We start from the raw sequence: 19,649 nt of genomic DNA, 5'->3' as shown, positions 1-19,649 counted from the left end.
ATTCTTTTCAGGAAGAATGGCTCTTGCGCAAGAGGGGGGTTTTGCACAAAAAGGAGCTGTGTAGATGGCTCCTTTTTGAGCAAAACCTCTTGCGCAAAAAGCGGCCGCTCATTAATTATGCAAATGAGGTGCGGCGATATGCCACGCTTCACCTCATTTGCATATTTCTTGCATAAAACAGTGCAGTACAGACATAGCCATAGAGTTCTATGCACTGGCCTGACACATATGTTAGGCACGGTGACAGCAAGTTACTTGTTGCTGGCAAGGCAGGAGAAACTCTCCACACCTAGAATTTTCATTCCTGGGATTGAAAAGTACACTTAACATTGGCCAAAAACTACTTCATTTTGGCTTGTTGTAGTTGTAACATTATGAGAAGACTGACAAATTAAAATTGGATACTGAAGTTCAGCTTGCTTGTTAAATAGTGCTGTTATGGGGAACTGATTATTATGTTCCAAGAAACCAGATATGAGATTTATTTAAAAAAAATCTATACACAAATGCAGGTGTGACTAGTGCTTGCGAGACAGCAGAGGGAAGAGATGCAAAGGAAAACAATATACACCAGCATTTAATTGAAAATGACAAAAAGTGCAGAGTTCAGCCTTTGTTGAGAAGCATTGATTATAACTGACAAACAGTTTGCTCTAAAATAATACATCTTAAAATATTTTGTTTTTATTTTTAAATGATCATTTAGGATCTATTTGCATTAGATCTGGAACCCTACAGATACAGTGGAGTAAACATGACCGGATTTCGCCTGCTCAACATTGACAATCCACAAGTTTCATCAGTTATTGAAAAGTGGTCAATGGAAAGGTTACAAGCACCACCCAAACCAGAAACTGGTCTCCTAGATGGCATGATGACAGTAAGTGAATAACCATAGCATGAACTTAGAACAGATGGCTCCAAAGGACTTTGTAAATCAATTTCCAATCTAAGGATAAACAAATAAGTTTTGTTCTTAGTCGCCCATATTTATCTGGGTAGGTAGAAGTGAAGAAAGTAGGGGGCAGCAAAGGAAGACACTTAGGAAACAAAATTAATTTGGTGGTCAACATCTGCCCAAGCATTATGAGCCTAGTACTGCAGCCCTTATTTATGTAACTAGTTAATGGGAATAGTCTCCTGAGCAGGAATACAAGACAGAGTTCTATGTGCGCTGTTGGAAGTCTGACCAAGTTTAAGCAGAAGTAGAAGCTTCCCATTTGCTTTTCCATTAACTTCATTTTACAAATGTTAGAAGAGAATCCTCAAAAGTAAACCTGCATTTTAAATATTTTATTTTATTTTGCTTTTCTTATCCATGGTAGTGAATTTGTTCCTTTAACTAATGTTGTGGTTAGCCATGTGACAACCAGTGACACTCTCATGAATAAATGAGTTACAATGCACCAGGACAGGATGCTTTGCACTTATCATTTATCTCTCTTGTCAAATGCACTTGAAGAAGCCTCATTTCTCTAAGAAGGTTCAGAATGTGATGAATATAGTAGGAGATAAAAACTTCCAGAGAGGTATAGTATTAGTAATCTGCAAGGAAAAATACCGTACTTGTAGACTAGTAATAGCATTTTTAAATTGAAAAGTGCCTTCTTTCTCCATTCTGATCATCTACAGCAGCACTCGTGCTTTGAAGATGTAATTTAGTGATAAGTGAAAGGTATCTTGATGAGAAATTGGGCAGGGGAGGGGAGGGGAGCGAGAGGGAGTGCCCTTCTAAGCACTGAAAGGAAAGATAGAAACAGTTGAGTTGAGTAAGTCTAAAAAACTTGGTTCTAGGTTTTGGCAGTTTTTTCCAGCATACAAAAAATATTCTATGCTGCAGCCCACATCATTCAATTCAAGTTAAGAACAGACTTCATTACAAAATTATTTCAGATGTAATTCTGAAACTCACTAATCATTATAGAGAATATCCCAGGCCAATGATCCTTAGCATTTTTTTAAAAATTCTCATTTAAGCATTACTGTAGTGCTTACAGAAATCTACGAGATGGAGTAGAGTAGATATTGTCTGCATCCCTATGACTTTAGCCCTGGTCTACACTAGGGATGTTAACTAGCAATTAATTTACTAGTCAAGTAGTTGATGGAATTTCCATCGACTACTCAACTAGTCAATAGACACTTCCGCATTCCGCCTTTGAAATGTACAAGAGCATTTCAAAGCAGAAGTGCCTGCATGGTGCCTGGAGGCAGTGCGGGACTCGAATCCCACGCTGGACCCAGGCTCCATGCTGAGCTTCCTCTTTGGAATGCACAAGAACCCCTGCTGGGAACTCTTGTACATTTCAAAGCTGGCATGCTGCATGGAGTCAGGGGTCAGATGGGGACTCCCCAGCTGATCCCGGGCTCCATGCAGCACTACTGCCTTGAAATGTCGCCACGGTATTTCAAAGGGATGGCGCTACACAGAGCTCAGGATCAGCTATGTGGCACTGCCCCTTTGAAATGCCACAGTGGCATTTCAAAGTGGCGGCATTGCACGGAGCCCGGCACCCCAGGCTCCATGAGGCACTGCCGCTTTGAAGTACTCTCTTCTTCCATCTCTCTTGTGGCCTCTGGGTATATCTAGACTACATGCCTCTGCCAACAGAGGCATGTAAAATAGGCTACCTGACATAGTCAATGAAGCTGGGATTTAAATATCCCCGGCTTCATTAAAATAAAAATGGCCGCTGCGCTGAGCTGGCTCAGCTGATTGTCGGCACAGCGCTCGAGTCAAAACGTGGATCGGTTGACAAGGGAAGCCTTTGTTGATCACTCCTGTAAACCTTGTTTCACGAGGCATAAGGGAGCGGTCGACAAAGGCTTCCCTTGTTGACCGATCCTCGTCTTAACTCGCGTGCTGTGCCGACAATCAGCTGAGCCAGCCGGGAATATTTAAATCCCAGCTTCATTGATTATGTTGGGTAGCCTATTTTACATGCCTCGGTAGGCAGAGGCATGTAGTCTAAACATACTCTCTATCTGATAGAGGAAGCAAGTGGAGGAGGGGGGAAGTGACCCGTCGACTATCCGATAAGCAGTTGCTTATCGGATAGTCGACTAGTCCTTATTTCAAAATAATAAGTGAAGTGTCCACACTACCAAGCCTGTTTCAAAATAAAGGGCTGCTTATTTCAAAATAATAACTCCTGCTTTCCAGTAGGAATAATGCTTATTTCAAAATAATTTCCTAGTGTAAACATGCCCTTAGAGTCTAAAGCCCCAGTTTTGCAAAGGCATATGTGCAGGCAGAACCATTGATTTATACACATCTGATTGCAGGACTAGGTTCTAAGAAAACAGAGTTTAGATCTCTTCTTTTATTAAACAGAACCTTCCTTTTCCAAATGTCCAAGTTTGTTCAGATGTCTTACTATTCGGAAACAATATAAACAGACAAGATTGCTAATCAGCTGTGCTTACTTTCAATATATATAGCAAGTTTACATATTCCATTAGCTACAATACTGCTGTAATTCATTAAACAATGAAGCTAGGACAAGTTGTGCATCATCAGGAGAATGATTATGCTTTCTAATATTAATCTGAAGAAGTGAGTTGTGCCCACAAAAGCTCATGATATGATCTATATATTTTTTGGTTAGTCTCTAAGGAGCTACAGGGCCTTTGTTGCTTTTTAAGTGTTTTTAGAAATGTGTTGGTGCACTCATTTGTTGTGAATGCAGAGGAGCCTTTTATTATTTCATGTTTTTTACAAAATATCAGCTCACCCGAGTCCACATTAGCTAGCGGCCAGGAAAAATGTTTTTGTGATGATCCCAATTATTATTGAACTATGAAACCTAGAGAACAGGTACAACATAGGCAGCAGTTGAAGCTTGCACTACCACCCTGGTAGGGCAGTATATTAACACTGACTCCTAGTGGTGAGAAGACAGTTCTCACCCCATGACAATACAATGTATGGCCTTTTCATTGACTGGTGGTTACTGAAGTTGAAGAACAACAAACCAAGTCATTTCACATATGCCATCGACTACCATCAGAGATGATTTGAAATGCTGTAGATTCACACCAGTGATCCACATCAATATTTTACCATCTCTCGTATCAGTGCAGCCTTTCCCCACTCAAACTGCATTTCCAGGAATGTATTTGGGGTGTTTATTGGGATTAAGTCACAATCTGCTTCCCAGTTGCTCCAGTAGATAAGTATCAGGTCTATATTGGCTACTGCACGTATTCTCCTAAGGCACTTGGGGGAGGAGGAGGGACTATGCTGGCCAGCCCAGACCTATTCTCCACTCACTTCTGATCACATGTACAATACGGGGGGTGTCACGGTCCCACATAAGCAACTTTTTCCCCTACACAGCTATTCACAATATGAGTGATCAACATAGCAGAGCAAGGTGCCCCTCTCGTTCCTCAGAGCAGCCACATGATTCAGCCTTAATAGACAAAACAAACAAAGTCAAAAGAGGAGATAGAGTCCGAGAGGACAAGTGACTTGCTCAATGTCACACAGCAAGATGGATGAATATTAACAATTATAAAGCAGTGAACTTTGATCAAGTATTTCCAGCTTCATACCCAACAGGTGCTGTCATAGACAAACAATATATCCATCTTATTTTGGAGTAATGGCATGGTATGACTATAGTGGTGATGCAAACAGATCTGCACTGAAGCATTTCCACCAGAAATCCTCAAACTCTCTAGGCCAAATTTTGTAACTCTTGTGAAACTGATTCAAACCCTAGATGAATTTGCCCTAGTCGGCCTCATTTTTCAAGCCTGATCCAAAGCCTATTGAAGTTAATGAGAGTCTTTCCACTGACTTTGTGGGACTCTGGATTAGAGTCTTAGTCACAAGGATCTGTTTGGAACTTTTTAAGATGCTTGTCTCACAGTATGGCTGCTCCTGCCTCCTGCATCTCACCATTTATAACATTTTTTATTAGCTTTGATTGTGGGAGCTATGTTTGGTGCAGAGTCTGACTAGGTGTTAGGAGTGATTCCTTGTTTTCAGTAGTTTAAGATTAGTCGGTATATTTGGATCACATTTGATTGCCAGGAAAAGCTTCCAGCGCTGATAAGACTGATGCCATTGTAATTTACTTAGGTAAATGAAACAGACAAAGAATCAAACCTGTTAATTTCCCAAAGGAACACCATGGAGAAAGAATAAAAGATGGGTTAGCTATGTAGTAGTTTGCATAAATGAGTACAGTTTCTCCTCTGCAAGTCATTATTTTTTTCTTTGTCACAAATTTATTTCTGAATTAGTCAGTATTTTTAAAATAAATAATGTTGCATACTAATGAATTAATTCTGACAACATCTCCATGAGATGAGTAAAAAAATCTCCCCCCTTTTATATAAAAGGACAACTGTGGCAGAAAGTAAGAGTGGAGTTTTCAAAAATCTGTCAGTGACACAAGTCCCATTGACTTATAGTAACACTTTGGGCAAAGTTTTCAAAAGTGTCAAAGTCCCATTTTCAAAAGTGACTAGACACTTAAGCTCCTAAATCCTAGAGATTTTTAAATGAGATTTAGGAGACTAAAGGACATATTTTAAAGGTGTCCAGGCACATGATGATAGAGAGATAATTAGTAGGATTTGAAAATCTAACTAGGCAAATTTCTTCATCTTTAGGAATCCAAAAACTTATAAAAATCTGAGTTTTAGGAACTTCTAAAAATGGGACTTAGGCTCCTAAATCACTTTTCAAAATTTTACACAATGCACTTGTCAAAATTTTAACCCAAAAGACTTTCCTACAGCAGGAAATGTATAGCAGAGAGGGGAATAAAATGGAAATCTCCTTGTTCCTGTGCTTTAATCACTAAACATCACTTCCTTTCTCTTCCATCTGATTGTTAAATATTTTCCTTAGCAATACCTCATAGCAAAAATTAATACAAGGCTTAAGAAACAAGGCCAGTCTCTTTATTTTAACCTTGGATTCATATGGGAGTCTCAGAAAAAAAAAGTAGCCCTATTTCTCATAAGTAGAATGGGATGTTTATTCTGAGATGATAAAAGAGTAAGGAGAAGAAAGCTGTAAATTAAAAAAACCCCTTCTGTTTTTCATGCAGACTGAAGCAGCTCTGATGTATGATGCTGTTTATATGGTTGCAGTGGCCTCCCAGCGTGCCTCCCAAATGACTGTCAGCTCCCTGCAGTGCCACAGACACAAGCCATGGCGTTTTGGACCCAGATTTATGAATCTGATAAAAGAGGCAAGTATATACCATCTGCTTACAGCCAGCGTAATCCCCTCTTTTATTCTTTATTGCACTGGACTCTGTATTCCATGCCACTATGGAACATGTTGTACATTCTGATTTCTTTTGTTAGAATATCCATTTCTATCTTGTTTACCTCTGTTAAGAGCTTTGCTTTATAGACACAAGGCTCCTGCCTGCATTTCAATAGCAACTTTATCCCACCTTAAACATTTTGCAAGAAACTCCAGGCACGATAAAGTTTCCTATACGACTTCCCAGGTCTTTCCTGATTTATATTAATTATGGAATTGGGTACTCACCATTCACTAAGTTATGAAAAAACCATCTGCTACCATTGTAGAAACTGGTGTGAATCTTTGTAACCAGATTCCATAGCACTGCTCTTGTTTGACTGCCATTGTCAGGCTGATTCGCCACTTGTCAAATGAGTGAAATGCTTCCACCCCCACACAAACTGATTTTGCAATACTGAATCACACTAGGAACAAACAGAACTCTTCTTCCCACGAAGGAAATGTTGTATGGAGGCAGGAGTCAGAAGTGATTGTTCCTTTCTTCTCCCCACATCCAAAGATCTGTAATTCCTATCAAAGCCATACCCAGACTGCACTTGTGTAAGGGGAATGGAGTTGGCAGGCTAAGGGATACAATATACAGTGGGTGGCGTGATGTGGCATGTTGTTGAAATCAGAAATCTCTCTGGAAGCAAGTTGCAACCAGAACATGAAGTTATATAAAATGTAGTCAAGAGATAGGTACCTTTTCAGAATCTTTGAGAGCTCTTTCCATCAAGGGGTGTCAAAGAAAAGTCCCTACCGATCATTTGAATTTGCAGCTTCAGAAGTTCCCAAAACCTTGTCTCTTCTGATCTTCTGCTGTACTGACAACGTCTTTCCTTTCTCGTTTTCTTTTTCTTCACTATTTTTCCTATATTTTCCTCACAAGGGAAGTTCTGTAGATATCCACTACCTGCCTGTACCAAGCTTCTGCCTTTAAAAAGGATAAAGTAAGAACAGGAGCAACCCCAGCCCCAGGGACCTTATTTTAAAAGTTTGATGGGGAAAGGTGAGGAGACATTCATGAGCCTCACTCACAACACAAGAGGAGAGAAGGCATGCAGCAGCACTTGAACTGCATAGGACTCCCCAGGCAGGACAGTGTCTTCCCCTCTGGAGGACCTATAGGAGGAGTATACAGTAACTGAAAAGACCTACACTGTATTTGGGGACCTGAAGAGCTTGCAGGAGGCAATAGATGCCATGCAGCATTTGGAACTGCCACGAAGCCACGTGCCTCACTCCAGCAGGGTTCAAGATTGCTGCATGGCCTGTCCTCTCTTGAGCGGGCTATAAGAGAGGACAGCAGAAGGTGAGACTGTAAGGCTGGTGCAGGGGCAGCCTGTGGCAATAAGGGCCATAGTACTTGTGAGGTCGGCAGAGGCTTCCAGGTGGAGCAGGCAGCCCAGCAGAGAAGAAAGTAAGAGTCTCTGTTAAGGCCCTGCTGGTCTCAGTGTAGGGCTTCTCTCCACAGAAGGGCATTGCACTCTATTAGGATGTGATTTCTAAACTCTACAAATTTGTGTTGCACATGGATTGGTCCATGTAAACTCTGCTGGTGCACACTAACGGTTCCCTAGTGTGTTTTTATGTACTACTGTTTCAAACAGCACTATGCTAAAGTGCGCTAGCAGGATTTACATGAACCAATAAATGCACAATACATTTGTGCACTTGAGAAATCACACACTCATAGAGTGCATCACCCTGGACAAGCCCCAAGTGTTAACTACTTAAGTCAGGCTCAGAGCTGCTTTGACCACCCCTCTTCCCATCCTCATCTTAGACTCAGTAGTGTAGATGTAGCCTACCTCACTAAAGGCAGGGCTGGATTATGAAACTAGATTTAGGGCTGAAGCCCAGGTCTCTGGTATGCAGACATGAAAGCCCGAGTGCCTATGCCTGGCGGGGTGCAGGAAGCAGCTCTGTGCACTGCTATTCCCTCTCTGCCCCAGTCTGAAGCCACTTGTGTCACCACTAGCAGGCTCTACCCCTACTACTCCCATTGGCTGGAAATCATGGCCAATGGGAATAGAGGACGGGTGCTGAAGCTACCTCTTCCCTCGGGGAGTGGTGTCAGGTAAGTACCCCAATCTCCTGGCTGCACTTGCCCAAACCCTGCACCCACACACCAGCTTGCTCCTGCACCCTATCTCTCATCCAGACCCCATCACCAGCCCATTCCTGTACCCTACTTCCTGCCCAGCCCCTGCACCTCCACTCCAAGACCACTCCTCCACCCTTCCTCCTGCCGAACCATCATGTCCCCATCCCCATCTCACTCCTGCACCCGTCCTCCCACCCAGACCATGCATCCTCACTCCACTCCCCAGCATCCCACACACTGAACCCCTCCTTTTTGGTCCCACCTGGAGTCTAGGGATCCTCACAACCACTGAGCTATCCCTCCCCACTGTTAATAACCAGTTAATTACTGTCTGTGGGCAGGGGGACTGCTCCTGCCCCACCCCTGACATGCCGGGCTGCTCTAACCTGGGCATTAGTGGCTGCTCCAGCTTGTGTACAGGTGAGGCTGGAAGCAGCGGGGACTGTGTTGGCTCCCGCTGCACTGAGTTGCTAGGGGCTGTTCTGGACCCACCATGCATGGCTGCCAGGGTCCTGCTGGCCAGACCACCATGGGTTGGGGCTGTTCCTACTCTCAGGTTAACCAGTTGCCAGTAAACATGCCAGTAAGGTTAAATGCTTATGGATAACCATTTAACATCCCTATATTAGGCCTCAAATTAAAATGAGGTAGTAGTTAGTCTCAGTCGGTGGTACATTTTTACGGTGATTCCAACGGAACTGACAAGTGACTTTGTAATCAATTAATACTGTTTCATAACTCACTGATGCTCTGCTGCACACATGGTGGACTTTAGCACATAACATAAATGGCTTGCATCATCATCTTTGAAAACACCTTAAAACTTTGACCAAAGCAGTGGAAGCATCTCAGCAGAGCCAATTCAAGGTTCAATATGTTAAGTGATTCTATGGTCACATTTATCCTGGAGAGCTGACTTCCTGCTGGGAACGAACTATATAAACTAATTACTAATACTTTCATGGATAATTTCTTTCATGGTGAGTAAAACACTGATATACACACTCCAAGACTCTTATCTTTGTGTTTTCTGTGCTAGCCAAAAAGTGCATGATTAAAATGAATTGATAAGATTAACTAAGGCAGTAATGCATTTTGCAAGGGGAGACTCAGCAGGAGTTTAAAATTATATTGTAAACTAGAAGACTTACCTGGTGTTTTCTAAAAATCTTCAGGGCAGGGGGCTGGCGGTGTGGGGGCTGCAGGAGTCAGGGCAGGGCCTTGGGGATGTGGAGGGGCAGAGCTGTGGATGTGGAGGGGCAGGGCCTTGGGGATGTGGAGGCTGAAGGTGTGTGTGGGGGGGTGCGAGAGCGAGGTTGGGGGTTGGAGGAGGGGGCTCAGGGTTGGGGGTTCCATCTTCTCCCCAGTCATCAGGGCCTTTCTGTCTTCCCTCAATCCCCTGACTGCCAGGGGCCTCCTCTCCTGCCCCCCCCCCCCCACGTGAGCACAGGCTTGAGGGGAAAAGTTTGGGGCAGAGGGGCTACTTAGAAGCCCAGTGCTCTATAAATCTGAGATTATGGCCAGCCCTAGCCCTGCTGGCCACTCTCTTGGTGGTGCAGCTGCCCCCAGTCGCCACTGCAATATGGCTCTTTCCTGTGCTCACTCCCCCACAGTGGCCACTCTCAGAATCGCATCCCTTCTCTTTATGCCCCTCCCTTTCATGTCCCTCCTCTCTCTGGTCCTACACTTTCCACGATATGGAAAACTATCAAATGCCAGGCACAACCAAACCTTGACCTTGCTTTAAGTTAGGAGAAGAGGAAGCTTCATAACAAATTTGGTGCTCTAGCTCTGACTGTTTAGAAGGAGGTTCTTGAATAAACAGACTCACAGATGAACAGAAAGACCTTTCTTTAGAGACAGAGATAGAGATACTAGGACTGACTAATTCATGCAAAGAACTAGGCGACACAGTAAGGATGGGAGCAAGCCAAGAGACAGTAAGAAAGTAGCTGCATAACGGTTGTGTCCATTTATTTTCCTAAGTATGGTTTAGTTTTTATTTGTTTTATTATTTGTATAGTACCAACAGTCTGAACAATTTTATAGACCAGTATGAAGGCAAGGTACCTGCCCTGCAACTGAGGTAGAGGATAGCGGACAAATGTGGAAAGCAACAAGTTATATGGTTAGCGAACTCCATGTTTTTAATTTTGCTTTTGCACAGCAATTTAATTTGTTCTGACATACCAATGGAGAGAATAAAAGTTGAAAATCTCAGACCTGTAGAGAACTGGGCTTTTGTTTCTCTCAGCAGCTGGGCAAATTAATTTTTTCAATCAGTATTCTGTTGGAAATCATAGGTTAAGCTCCATGTTCTCCTCAGATGTGCATGAATGGGTTTCTCCTGATCTGCATATCTGAGGACAGAATTTGTTCCTTTATTTATGTTAATCTAAAAAGCCACAAGCCTTGAGTGAGTATGAATTACTGTGTTAACATGAGTGCAATCCTCCCTTCAACTCAGAATTAACAGTATGAATTAACTAATGATACCAATTCCACTGCCTTTAGACCTCAGGAGACTGATTTAGCTGAGTACCACTAACTCTGTCTTTAGAGGAAAAGAACATCAGTGTCTGAGGCTACAGGAGTGATCGATACTACAACAGAAATGTAATTACATTCTAAATACCTCAAGAGCTGCTTCTGATTCTGACTGCAATTTTCTGGTTCCCAGAAAACAAGCCCATACCAAACCCACAATTCTCCCAACTGATTTGAAGTCCAAGTAGTCATAAACTAGTCCCCGATTGGGAGAATATTACAAACAGTACATAGCAGGGGACCATGACTCTCCACAGTAGCCCTTGAAGCATTTTTCTCTTTTAAATTAAGACTAACTCATCAGAAGAACTTCTCTCCAAGACTTAGTTTCACTGGTTATCTAAAGGGTATTGTAATCCATAGGCTACTTATGGTAGAGTTTCCATATGGTTACATCTTGTCACCTCCCCCCACCTCCAGTCAACCCAGTGCCCAGAATGAGAAAAAGTCATTTTCTTTTCAGAAAGGAAATAAAAGGAAACACAATCCTTCCTCAAATAGAAAGAAAGACATAGTAAATATGAAAAGGATAAACATGAATCCTCCTTCTCCCCTAGTCATCCTACAGGCAGAAAACCTAAAGTTACGGGAGGGAATTCTCCTAATTTCTCCTTCTCTTCTTCCTCTATTCCACACTTAAGGAAATATAATATAAAAACATTTCTACTAACTTCAAAAGATGGGAATTGTACATCCAAGGGCAGAATTTGGCCCTTCAGGTATAATAAAAGTGAAATGATACATTGAAGAGAGAAATCTCATTCTCTACAGTGCTAGAAAAGTCTGAGTAGGAAGATGGATAAATTACTTAGTAAATTACTCCTTACCCCATAATAAAAACTCTAATGATCAGATTCTCTGGGCATATCCCAAAGAAAGATCCTTTAAACACAGAGAAAAATCCAAAAAAAAAATATGATTTTCGTAAGGTGCTATTGATGGAAAAAGACAATGGACTCTGAGGGTGTGTCTTGACTACAGGATTTTTTTTAAAAAAGTGGACTTTTTAAAAAAAAACGTCACCTGCGTCTAGACTGCTGCCACGTTCTTTTGAATTTAAATCGAAAGAACATGGCAGTTTTTTTGACTACAAAAAACCTAATTTTACAAGGAATAACGCCTTTTTTAAGTGCTCTTTCGAAAAAAGGCGTTATTGAACTCAAAGAGTGCTTTTTCGAAAAAGAGCTTCCAGTCTGCCTGGGTGCTCTCTTTTGAAAAAGCGGCTCTCTTTTTCGAAAATACTGGTTGCTGTCTAGACGATCTCTTTCGAAAGAAGCTTTTTTGAAAGATTCTTTCATAAAAGCCTCTTTTGAAAGAGGCTTGTAGTCTAAACATAGCCTAAATGTTTTCCCACTTAAGAATCAACTCCTTACTCCTCTTAAGCTCATAAAATCTAAACAGATAAATATCTCTCGTCCCAACAGTGTGTATTCTATTCTTGCTGAAAACCAGTAACAGTAAGAAAAAACTTTTAATGCTACAGATGAGGCAGGTGTTGCAAAATAATTCATTGATCTAAAAATAAAGAATTCCTTCAAATCCAAAGGGGGAGACTTTCAGAGGCACAAAGAAGGCACCCAGCCTTTAAGGTCAGTATTATGATGGCTAGCAATATTTCTGCTGGAAACAAGTCACCATGATTCCCAAGGAAAAGGCTGCTAAAATCTGACACAAATTCAGTATTTTTCTGGCATATATAATGTTTCTGGCATATATAATGTTGCACATCAGAAAAGTGTAATGGGGAGGGGGACGGGTCAGGGAGGGAGAGGAGGAGAAATTCCAAAGGGTGAGTTAATTCGGTTCCCCCCTCTCTCTCTCTATCCATTTGTCCAACACCACCTTACTTTTCAATTCCCCTTGCTCCCTGTGACAAAAGACAAACCTCTCCATGCCCACCGTTATCCAAGCAGGAGCCATTTATCCCCCACCTGCCCATAACACCAACCACCTTGTTTTCAGCAGAAAGCTCCAGTCAAGCAAGCCTCTTTGCTAGTTGATAAGGTCTCACAAGCCAGCTTCTGTTTTCTAATGTGAGTGAGTGGGAGGTCAAGAACGGAAGGAAAGTCTCAAGTTTTAGCTCTGAAGGTCTAGAGTTCAATCTCTAGATAGTAACCAAGGAGGGACTAATATTTTACAGGACATGGAAGGCTGTGACAGTCCTGGCTCTTGTTTGTGTTGTATCTTTTTGAGCGGTTTTAAGAAATCCCTCCTTTTCCAAATCAGAAATCTTCAAATAAAGATTCAAGGAAATCTGAAGCATTTACATCTTGAACTTTCATTTACCCTGTGCTATAATAAGATTTTCCTCAAGGACTATTAGCTAGAAGAAATCTGTGTCTAAGAGCTTTTCATACAAACTCTAGATCAAAGAATAATGTAGTCTGATGGCACTAAATTATTTAAAAAAATCATTAGAGAAATTAGTTGAGCATTCTTCTGAGATGAACAAACTCCTTATTTAGAACCAGGAGCCTAGAAAACAACAATATAAGTACATTGGGTCAGCCCAGGGACTACCAACTTTGATATTATAGCATAAGTTCATTTCTTTCAAGTTTCTGGATCAATATATCTGCAATAATTCTTCCCCAAAAATATGCCCCAGGACTCCCTTTGAGAAATGTCTGACCCAAACACAATGAATGCCTGCAAGCACAAGGGCCTGCTTATCTCTAAAATTAGAAGAGAGAGTTCTTTGATTTTTGGGCTAATTGATTTAAGACAAGAAGGCTCTAAAGATTTTTTTCTCTCAGAAGCCAAAGAAGTCCCTTGACTTCTTTTTGCAAGTATCTTTCTAACCCATCGACAGAGAAAAAGGCCTGGTAGTATTAAGTCCCAGAGGAAACATGCCTAAATGAGAAGACATGATACTAGTTTTACATCAGAAAAATCAAGAAGAGAACTTATTGTAGGTTCTTTCTGTATCTAAGGAAGACTGGTTGATTCAGACTCATCTTACTGTAGATAGATAAATAAGGCAGAATTTTACTAAATTCTTAATGTATTCACACTGTGTAGAATTAAAGGAGAGTAATGTAATTAATACAACTGTACATGAGTTTATGGAAAATAGACCCTGACTTGATTTTTAATGAGATTACGAGTTAAATCAATAAAAGCAATAGCATTTATGTAATATACTTAGATTTCTGTAATGTGTTTGACTTGGTACCACACAATATTTTCATTACAAAATTGGAAATATAAAATTAACATGACACATTAAATAGATATAAAAATGATTGATAGGTTTTTCCATTGAGATGCCTCAGGGATTGCTTCTTGGCCATACATTGTTTAATAGTTTTGTCAATGACATGGAAGAAAACACAAAATCACAGAAACCATATTTCCTCTTAAAATGTATTCTACACCTGGATGGAAAAGGTATGTGCACCAAGGCATGTGCAAATGTGTGCCACCAACAGAAACACAAAACCTAGCTGTGGGTGCTCTGCTAATCAGCTGGGCAGCATTTGAATCTCTCCTGAGCAGCTGCACAAGCACATAGTTTACAGGGAACACTGCTGATAAATGACAAAAACTGGGACAGATAAAAAGAGAAGAGAATAGGTCACTGACTCAGAGAGAGCTTGAACCTTTGGTAAACTGGGCCTGACCAAACAATATGTAGGCCATTGGTTACAGATGGGGGATTCTAGCCTGGGAACTAGTGAATCTGAAAAAGATTTGGGATTGTCATGGATAATCAGCTTGGCTCTAAAGCATTAACGCACCCTAGGAAATTTCAATGAAATTGTTAACGTTTCACAAAAAGTGTTCTGCATTTTTCAACCAGAATTCTGGTGCCCACAGTGCAAGATAAACTGGAGTGGGTTCACAGGAAAGCCATGAGAATGATGAAAGGATTAGAAAACATGCCTTATGGTGACAGTGGTAAATGCACAGAGCTATCTATTTAGTTTTTCAGAAAGATTATGAGGTGACTCGATTACTGTCTATAACGATGGTGCCCAACTCACTAGTCACTAAACCACATGTGGCTATTTGGCCATTTGAGTGTGACTAGATGGCTTGAACAATGTGGCTATTTGGTCAGTTGAGTGTGGCTAGTTTGCACTATAGTGGCTACTGCTTCAGAACTGGTTGGATACCCTGGGCTCTATAAATATCTACATGGGAAACAAATATTTAATAATTGGCTCTTTAATCTAGCAAACAAGATCTAACATAATCCAATGGTGGGAAGCTGAAGTTAGACACATTCAGACTGGAAATAAGCTGTAAATTTGTGAGTGAGGGTAATTAATCATTGGAACAGCTTCAAGGACTGTGATGATCATCCCTTAATCTTCTGGGCACAGTATTTCAGCAGTTGCAACCTCTCTACTCCTACCTGAGATTCTACTTTTTCTCTCCATCACGGGCATTTTAAATCATAATAGGATGTTTTTCTAAAAGATATGCTTAAGGAATTATTTTGGGAGGAGTTCTCTGGCCCATGCTATAGAGGAGCTCAGAGTAGATCACATCAGTCCCTTCTGACCTAGGAATCTATGACTTGTAAACTGTTGGGAGTAGGAACTGACTTTTTGTTCTGTGTACATACAGTCCCTATCAAAATGAGGATCCTGAGTAGCTCCCAGTAACTACTACAGTGCAAATAATAAACCATCAACTTCCCCATGGACATAGACAAGCCAAAAAATCCCCGGGCAGCAACTGGACTCTGAACCAAAGTGATGAGATTATACAATGCAATGATCTTTATCCTCTTAACTGTTGCTTGAATCTGCACTTCAGCAGCATGATGTGATTCACAGCTTTGCTGGCCAGTTGCATAAAATGGATGTTTTTTGCATTCTGGAAATGCTGGCTTTAAGTGTACATGTATATCGTTTGTACCTCCTTTATAAAAATTTATAAGCTTTTTGTTTTATATAGAGAGGAATCCAAGCTCTGCTTAATACAATGGAAGCGAATGATTAGCCTTGCTCTCTACATTGGGGCCTATCCAGGAGCCTAATAAGGAACAATAAGAATATTTTCCTCTAACTTTAGGACAGAAGGTACAACAGTGTCTCCCTCTCATTGCCAGTGCCCTGTAAAAGAGGGAAGCCCTGTTCCACAACTGCTGTTGAGCTGTTGATGAGGGGTTAAAAATTCTCCAATTCAGCAGCACAGACAGCTATAGCTACACAATAGAGCAGCAGTGCAGCTCTGAGGCTACGTCTACACTACGAGTTCTCAGCAAAAATATGCCAATGAGGGACTAATTTGCATGAGTCGCGATATCTTTTGCATATTTTCTGTCAATCCGTTTTTGCGCTGGGTTTTGCACAAAAACAAGCAGTGTGGATGTTTTCTTTTTGCTCAAAAACCCCTTTTTCCACAAGACCAGTATACCCACCAGTCTAGCGGAAAAAGGGGTTTTTGCACAAAAAGAAAACGTCCACACTGCTTGTTTTTGCGCAACCCCCTCCAGCGCAAAAACGAATCGGCAGAAAAGATGCAAACGAGATCACAACTCATGCAAATGACTCCCTCGTTAGTATTTTTTTGCTGAGAAAACTTGTAGTGTAGATGTAGTCTGATTGTTTTCCTAACTGCCAATCACATGACATAATTTATATTTTTCTACATGTGCATTAATCAACCCTGATAATTTTCATAACCCCTACAATTTTATTCTGTTTTTTTCCAGTTTAGCATCCCAAGTTTATTAGAGGAGCAACCATGTCTGCCTCTGTATTTGTACTGCAGCTAGTACAGTAATGGTCCTGGTCACATATCTGACTATTGAGTCAAAGCCACAGTAAATGGTCACCCTTCTATTTTGTATAAGGAGGAAGTTCTAATAAAGACAAAGAAGAGGAATAATCCATTGTCCCTCAGATTCTCTTAATGAATTCCTCTTCGTCAAACTTTCTACTAAATTTAAGAAAGACAAAGGGCGAGAGAGAGAGAGAGAGAGAGAGAAGTACAATAAAGAAGAAAAGTGAATAATTATACACCCCTGTTAGTGTATTTTTCCTCACATAGTTGGTATAATCAGGCAGCAAAGCCTGACCTTGATAAGTGCCAAAGATCTGCAACATTCAGAACAAGACCCTAATGTAATATCACTGTGATGTAATGTGCATATGTGTGTTCTCACATTTCCTAAAGATGAGTAATGTACTTTGAAAAACACAGAGGTAAATTATGTGCTTGCTGAATTTGTGCTAAATGGATTTAATACACACATTAGATCAGCCTTTGAGAGAGAGCCAGCTTGTATTCAAGGTTTTCATTTGGTTAGAGCAATGCAGGGGCAAAATACACTTCTGGATTTCCATCCTTGAAGTTTGGACTACTCAGTGCATCAGGCACAGTGCTGAGGTTTAGGAACTACACATGGAGACTTGTATGTAGCAAATATGAGGTCTTGCAGTGTAAACCAACTTCCTTACTTTTCAAATAGTTCATGAAACAATTATTCCTAGTGAGAAGAAGCAAGTTATGTAGGTCACCAGCAGTAGATTCCTCTCAGCTATGTGCCAACACAGAGAATGCAAAGCAGTGGTGCTGCCTTCTCTCTGCAGCTTCGAGAGAACTCTGAAACCTCTTCCTAGTGGTTAATGCTGGTGCTCCCCTTATCCTATGGCTAATGTGCGAGCCCCTCCTGGCTGGGGTGCTGGAACAATTTTTATAATGGGGGTGCTGAAGGTCATGGAACTAAATTGTGAATCCTGTATATACAGTAATGGGAATCACTTCAAGCCAGGGGGTGCTACAGCACCCCCAGTTCCAGCACATGTGCCTCTTGGCAAGATAGAGTGGGTTGTGAGGTTCTCCTCTAACCCCCCTGCTTCTCTCCCACCACAGGGGGAAAGTACTCCTTCCAATCAAGGTGAAAAGGCCCCCCTTTCTCATATCCAGTTGAAGGCCCAATTTCCGTGCAGCGTTGCATCAGTTTTTACTAAAGATGTGATATTAATCAAATATGGTTAAATAGGTGCAAATGGCTGCATGGACACTACTCTTTTGGTTTAAGCTCATCTTGTTCTGGTTTAGTTAAGGTAGATTAAGAACTGGTTTAAGCTGAATTGAAATAAGCCACTCTCAAGAATGTCCATATAGGGATTTTACCTGGATTGGCACCTGCTAAAATAAAATGCTGGACATTAGACATGTCTTAAAACTACACTCAGAGGCAGCAGACTTGCACTTGGACAATCATTTGTTCCAGCCACAGGTTAAAAACAGCCACATTTATAAGAACCATTGACCACTAGTTTAATAAAAGCTAGGCTGGTTGTCATATCCAGATTTTTCATTTTACAATGCACTACTTTCCTTACAAATAGTCCTTCTGATCTCATTATTATTATTTACATAGTGTAATATCACAATAGAATTCTCCTTTAAATATTTTTAAACTTAGAACAACACACCTGAAGACTCTGCCTTCCATTGCTTTTGAAATGCCAGAACTCCATTAAATAGGATTTCTGCCATTACAGCTGATTCTTAAAAAATGCTGAAAACAAAATCTGAAATGGAAAAAAAATATTTCAAGTAGCTCTTTTCAAATCCTTTCTTAATATAGTCTGACAATGCATCAGCGCTTTGTATTTGGAACACTTTTCACCCAAGGAACTCAAAGAATTTTATGTACAATTAATAAAGTTTCATACCACATCTGTGATGTATGTTGCAGAAAAGGAGGCAAGGAAAAGATAAAGGTGAACTGCAGAGTATTTTAAACTTTTAGCATCCCCCACTCCCAGGCATATGCTATCTCCTTAAAAAAAAAAATTCTGCTTTCTTTCTTTTAATTTAGAAATTTTAGGAATTATTACTTCTTCCTTTATTTGGTTAGCATCTCAGGGCCTCTAACAGGAGGAGAGTTGAATCTTTATCAAATATGTCCTTTCTTCAAACTGTTCATTGGGCATTATGGAGAAATAGGAGGGAAAGAGGCGCAACAAAACAAAGCAAAATAATTTTAAACAATCCGACTAAAATACCTTCCCTCTGAATAGCTTGGATTTCAGCCCTTGAAGCTTTGATGTCATGATTTCATTGCTTTTCTTATCATTACACAGTCTGACAAGTTGCTAATACTTACATTTCAAATGTAATAAGCAAACAGGAAAAATTCGAGTCTTGAAGATGAGAACTTTTAAGGCTTTTTTAAATTAATTATAAAGATGTTAAAAGGGGGCACAAGACAACTCTTTCTTTGTAGGTATGTTTAAGTGACTTGTCATATGCCATAAAAAGAAAAGGAAAAAAAAACCCATAGCACTGGCACAACTGAGACTAGAATCCAGGACTAAAATCTTGGTTCCATTGAAGTCAATACAAGTTTTGCCATTTACTTCAATGGAGCCAGCATTCCACTCCAGATCTCCTGACTTTTAATCCTTGCACTAGAGTCTAGCTACTAGACTATGATCGCTTCATTTTCAGCACACACACATATTCTGTGGACTTCATATTCAGTTGGTGCAAATCAATGTAACACCATTATCTTCAGAGGAGAGCTCTTCTAATATATCTATTACACAGAGGCAAATGCTCACTGTCTTCGGGAAAACTGGATTTCAGGATCCACTTTCCTAATGAGGCCTCAACCTCGTCTTCAAATTTTCATCCTTCATTTTGCACAAGCCATATGGAGAGAGCCCACATAGCCAATTTTAGAGGACTGATCCAAAACCAACTGCAGTCAATAGAATGGCTCCACCTAACTTCTATGGCTTTAAG

General features: G+C 40.8%; 1 protein-coding gene and 1 long non-coding RNA gene across 5 annotated transcripts in view; one reads left to right on the top strand and one right to left on the bottom strand.

Moving 5' to 3' along the window:
• The window catches only part of LOC142820917 (uncharacterized), a 155,066-nt gene that overhangs the window by 43,090 nt on the left and 92,327 nt on the right, over positions 1-19,649 (bottom strand). The window lies entirely within an intron of this gene.
• Positions 1-19,649, top strand: part of GRIK1 (glutamate ionotropic receptor kainate type subunit 1) — a 206,390-nt gene that overhangs the window by 129,056 nt on the left and 57,685 nt on the right. For all 3 annotated transcript variants that reach the window (XR_012897930.1, XM_014575046.3, XM_075910575.1), the window contains exons 6-7: positions 707-880; positions 6,069-6,212. Coding sequence is in view for 2 of the 3 variants with exons in the window: in XM_014575046.3 (XP_014430532.2) it covers positions 707-880; positions 6,069-6,212 (318 nt within the window). In the remaining variant the exon portion in view is untranslated. The remainder of the gene's footprint in view (positions 1-706; positions 881-6,068; positions 6,213-19,649) is intronic.

This window comes from Pelodiscus sinensis, chromosome 1, assembly GCF_049634645.1.
Source record: "Pelodiscus sinensis isolate JC-2024 chromosome 1, ASM4963464v1, whole genome shotgun sequence".
Taxonomy (NCBI): domain Eukaryota; kingdom Metazoa; phylum Chordata; order Testudines; family Trionychidae; genus Pelodiscus; species Pelodiscus sinensis.
Note: the sequence above shows the minus strand (reverse complement) of the source record. Positions and strands in the feature narration are given on the sequence as shown.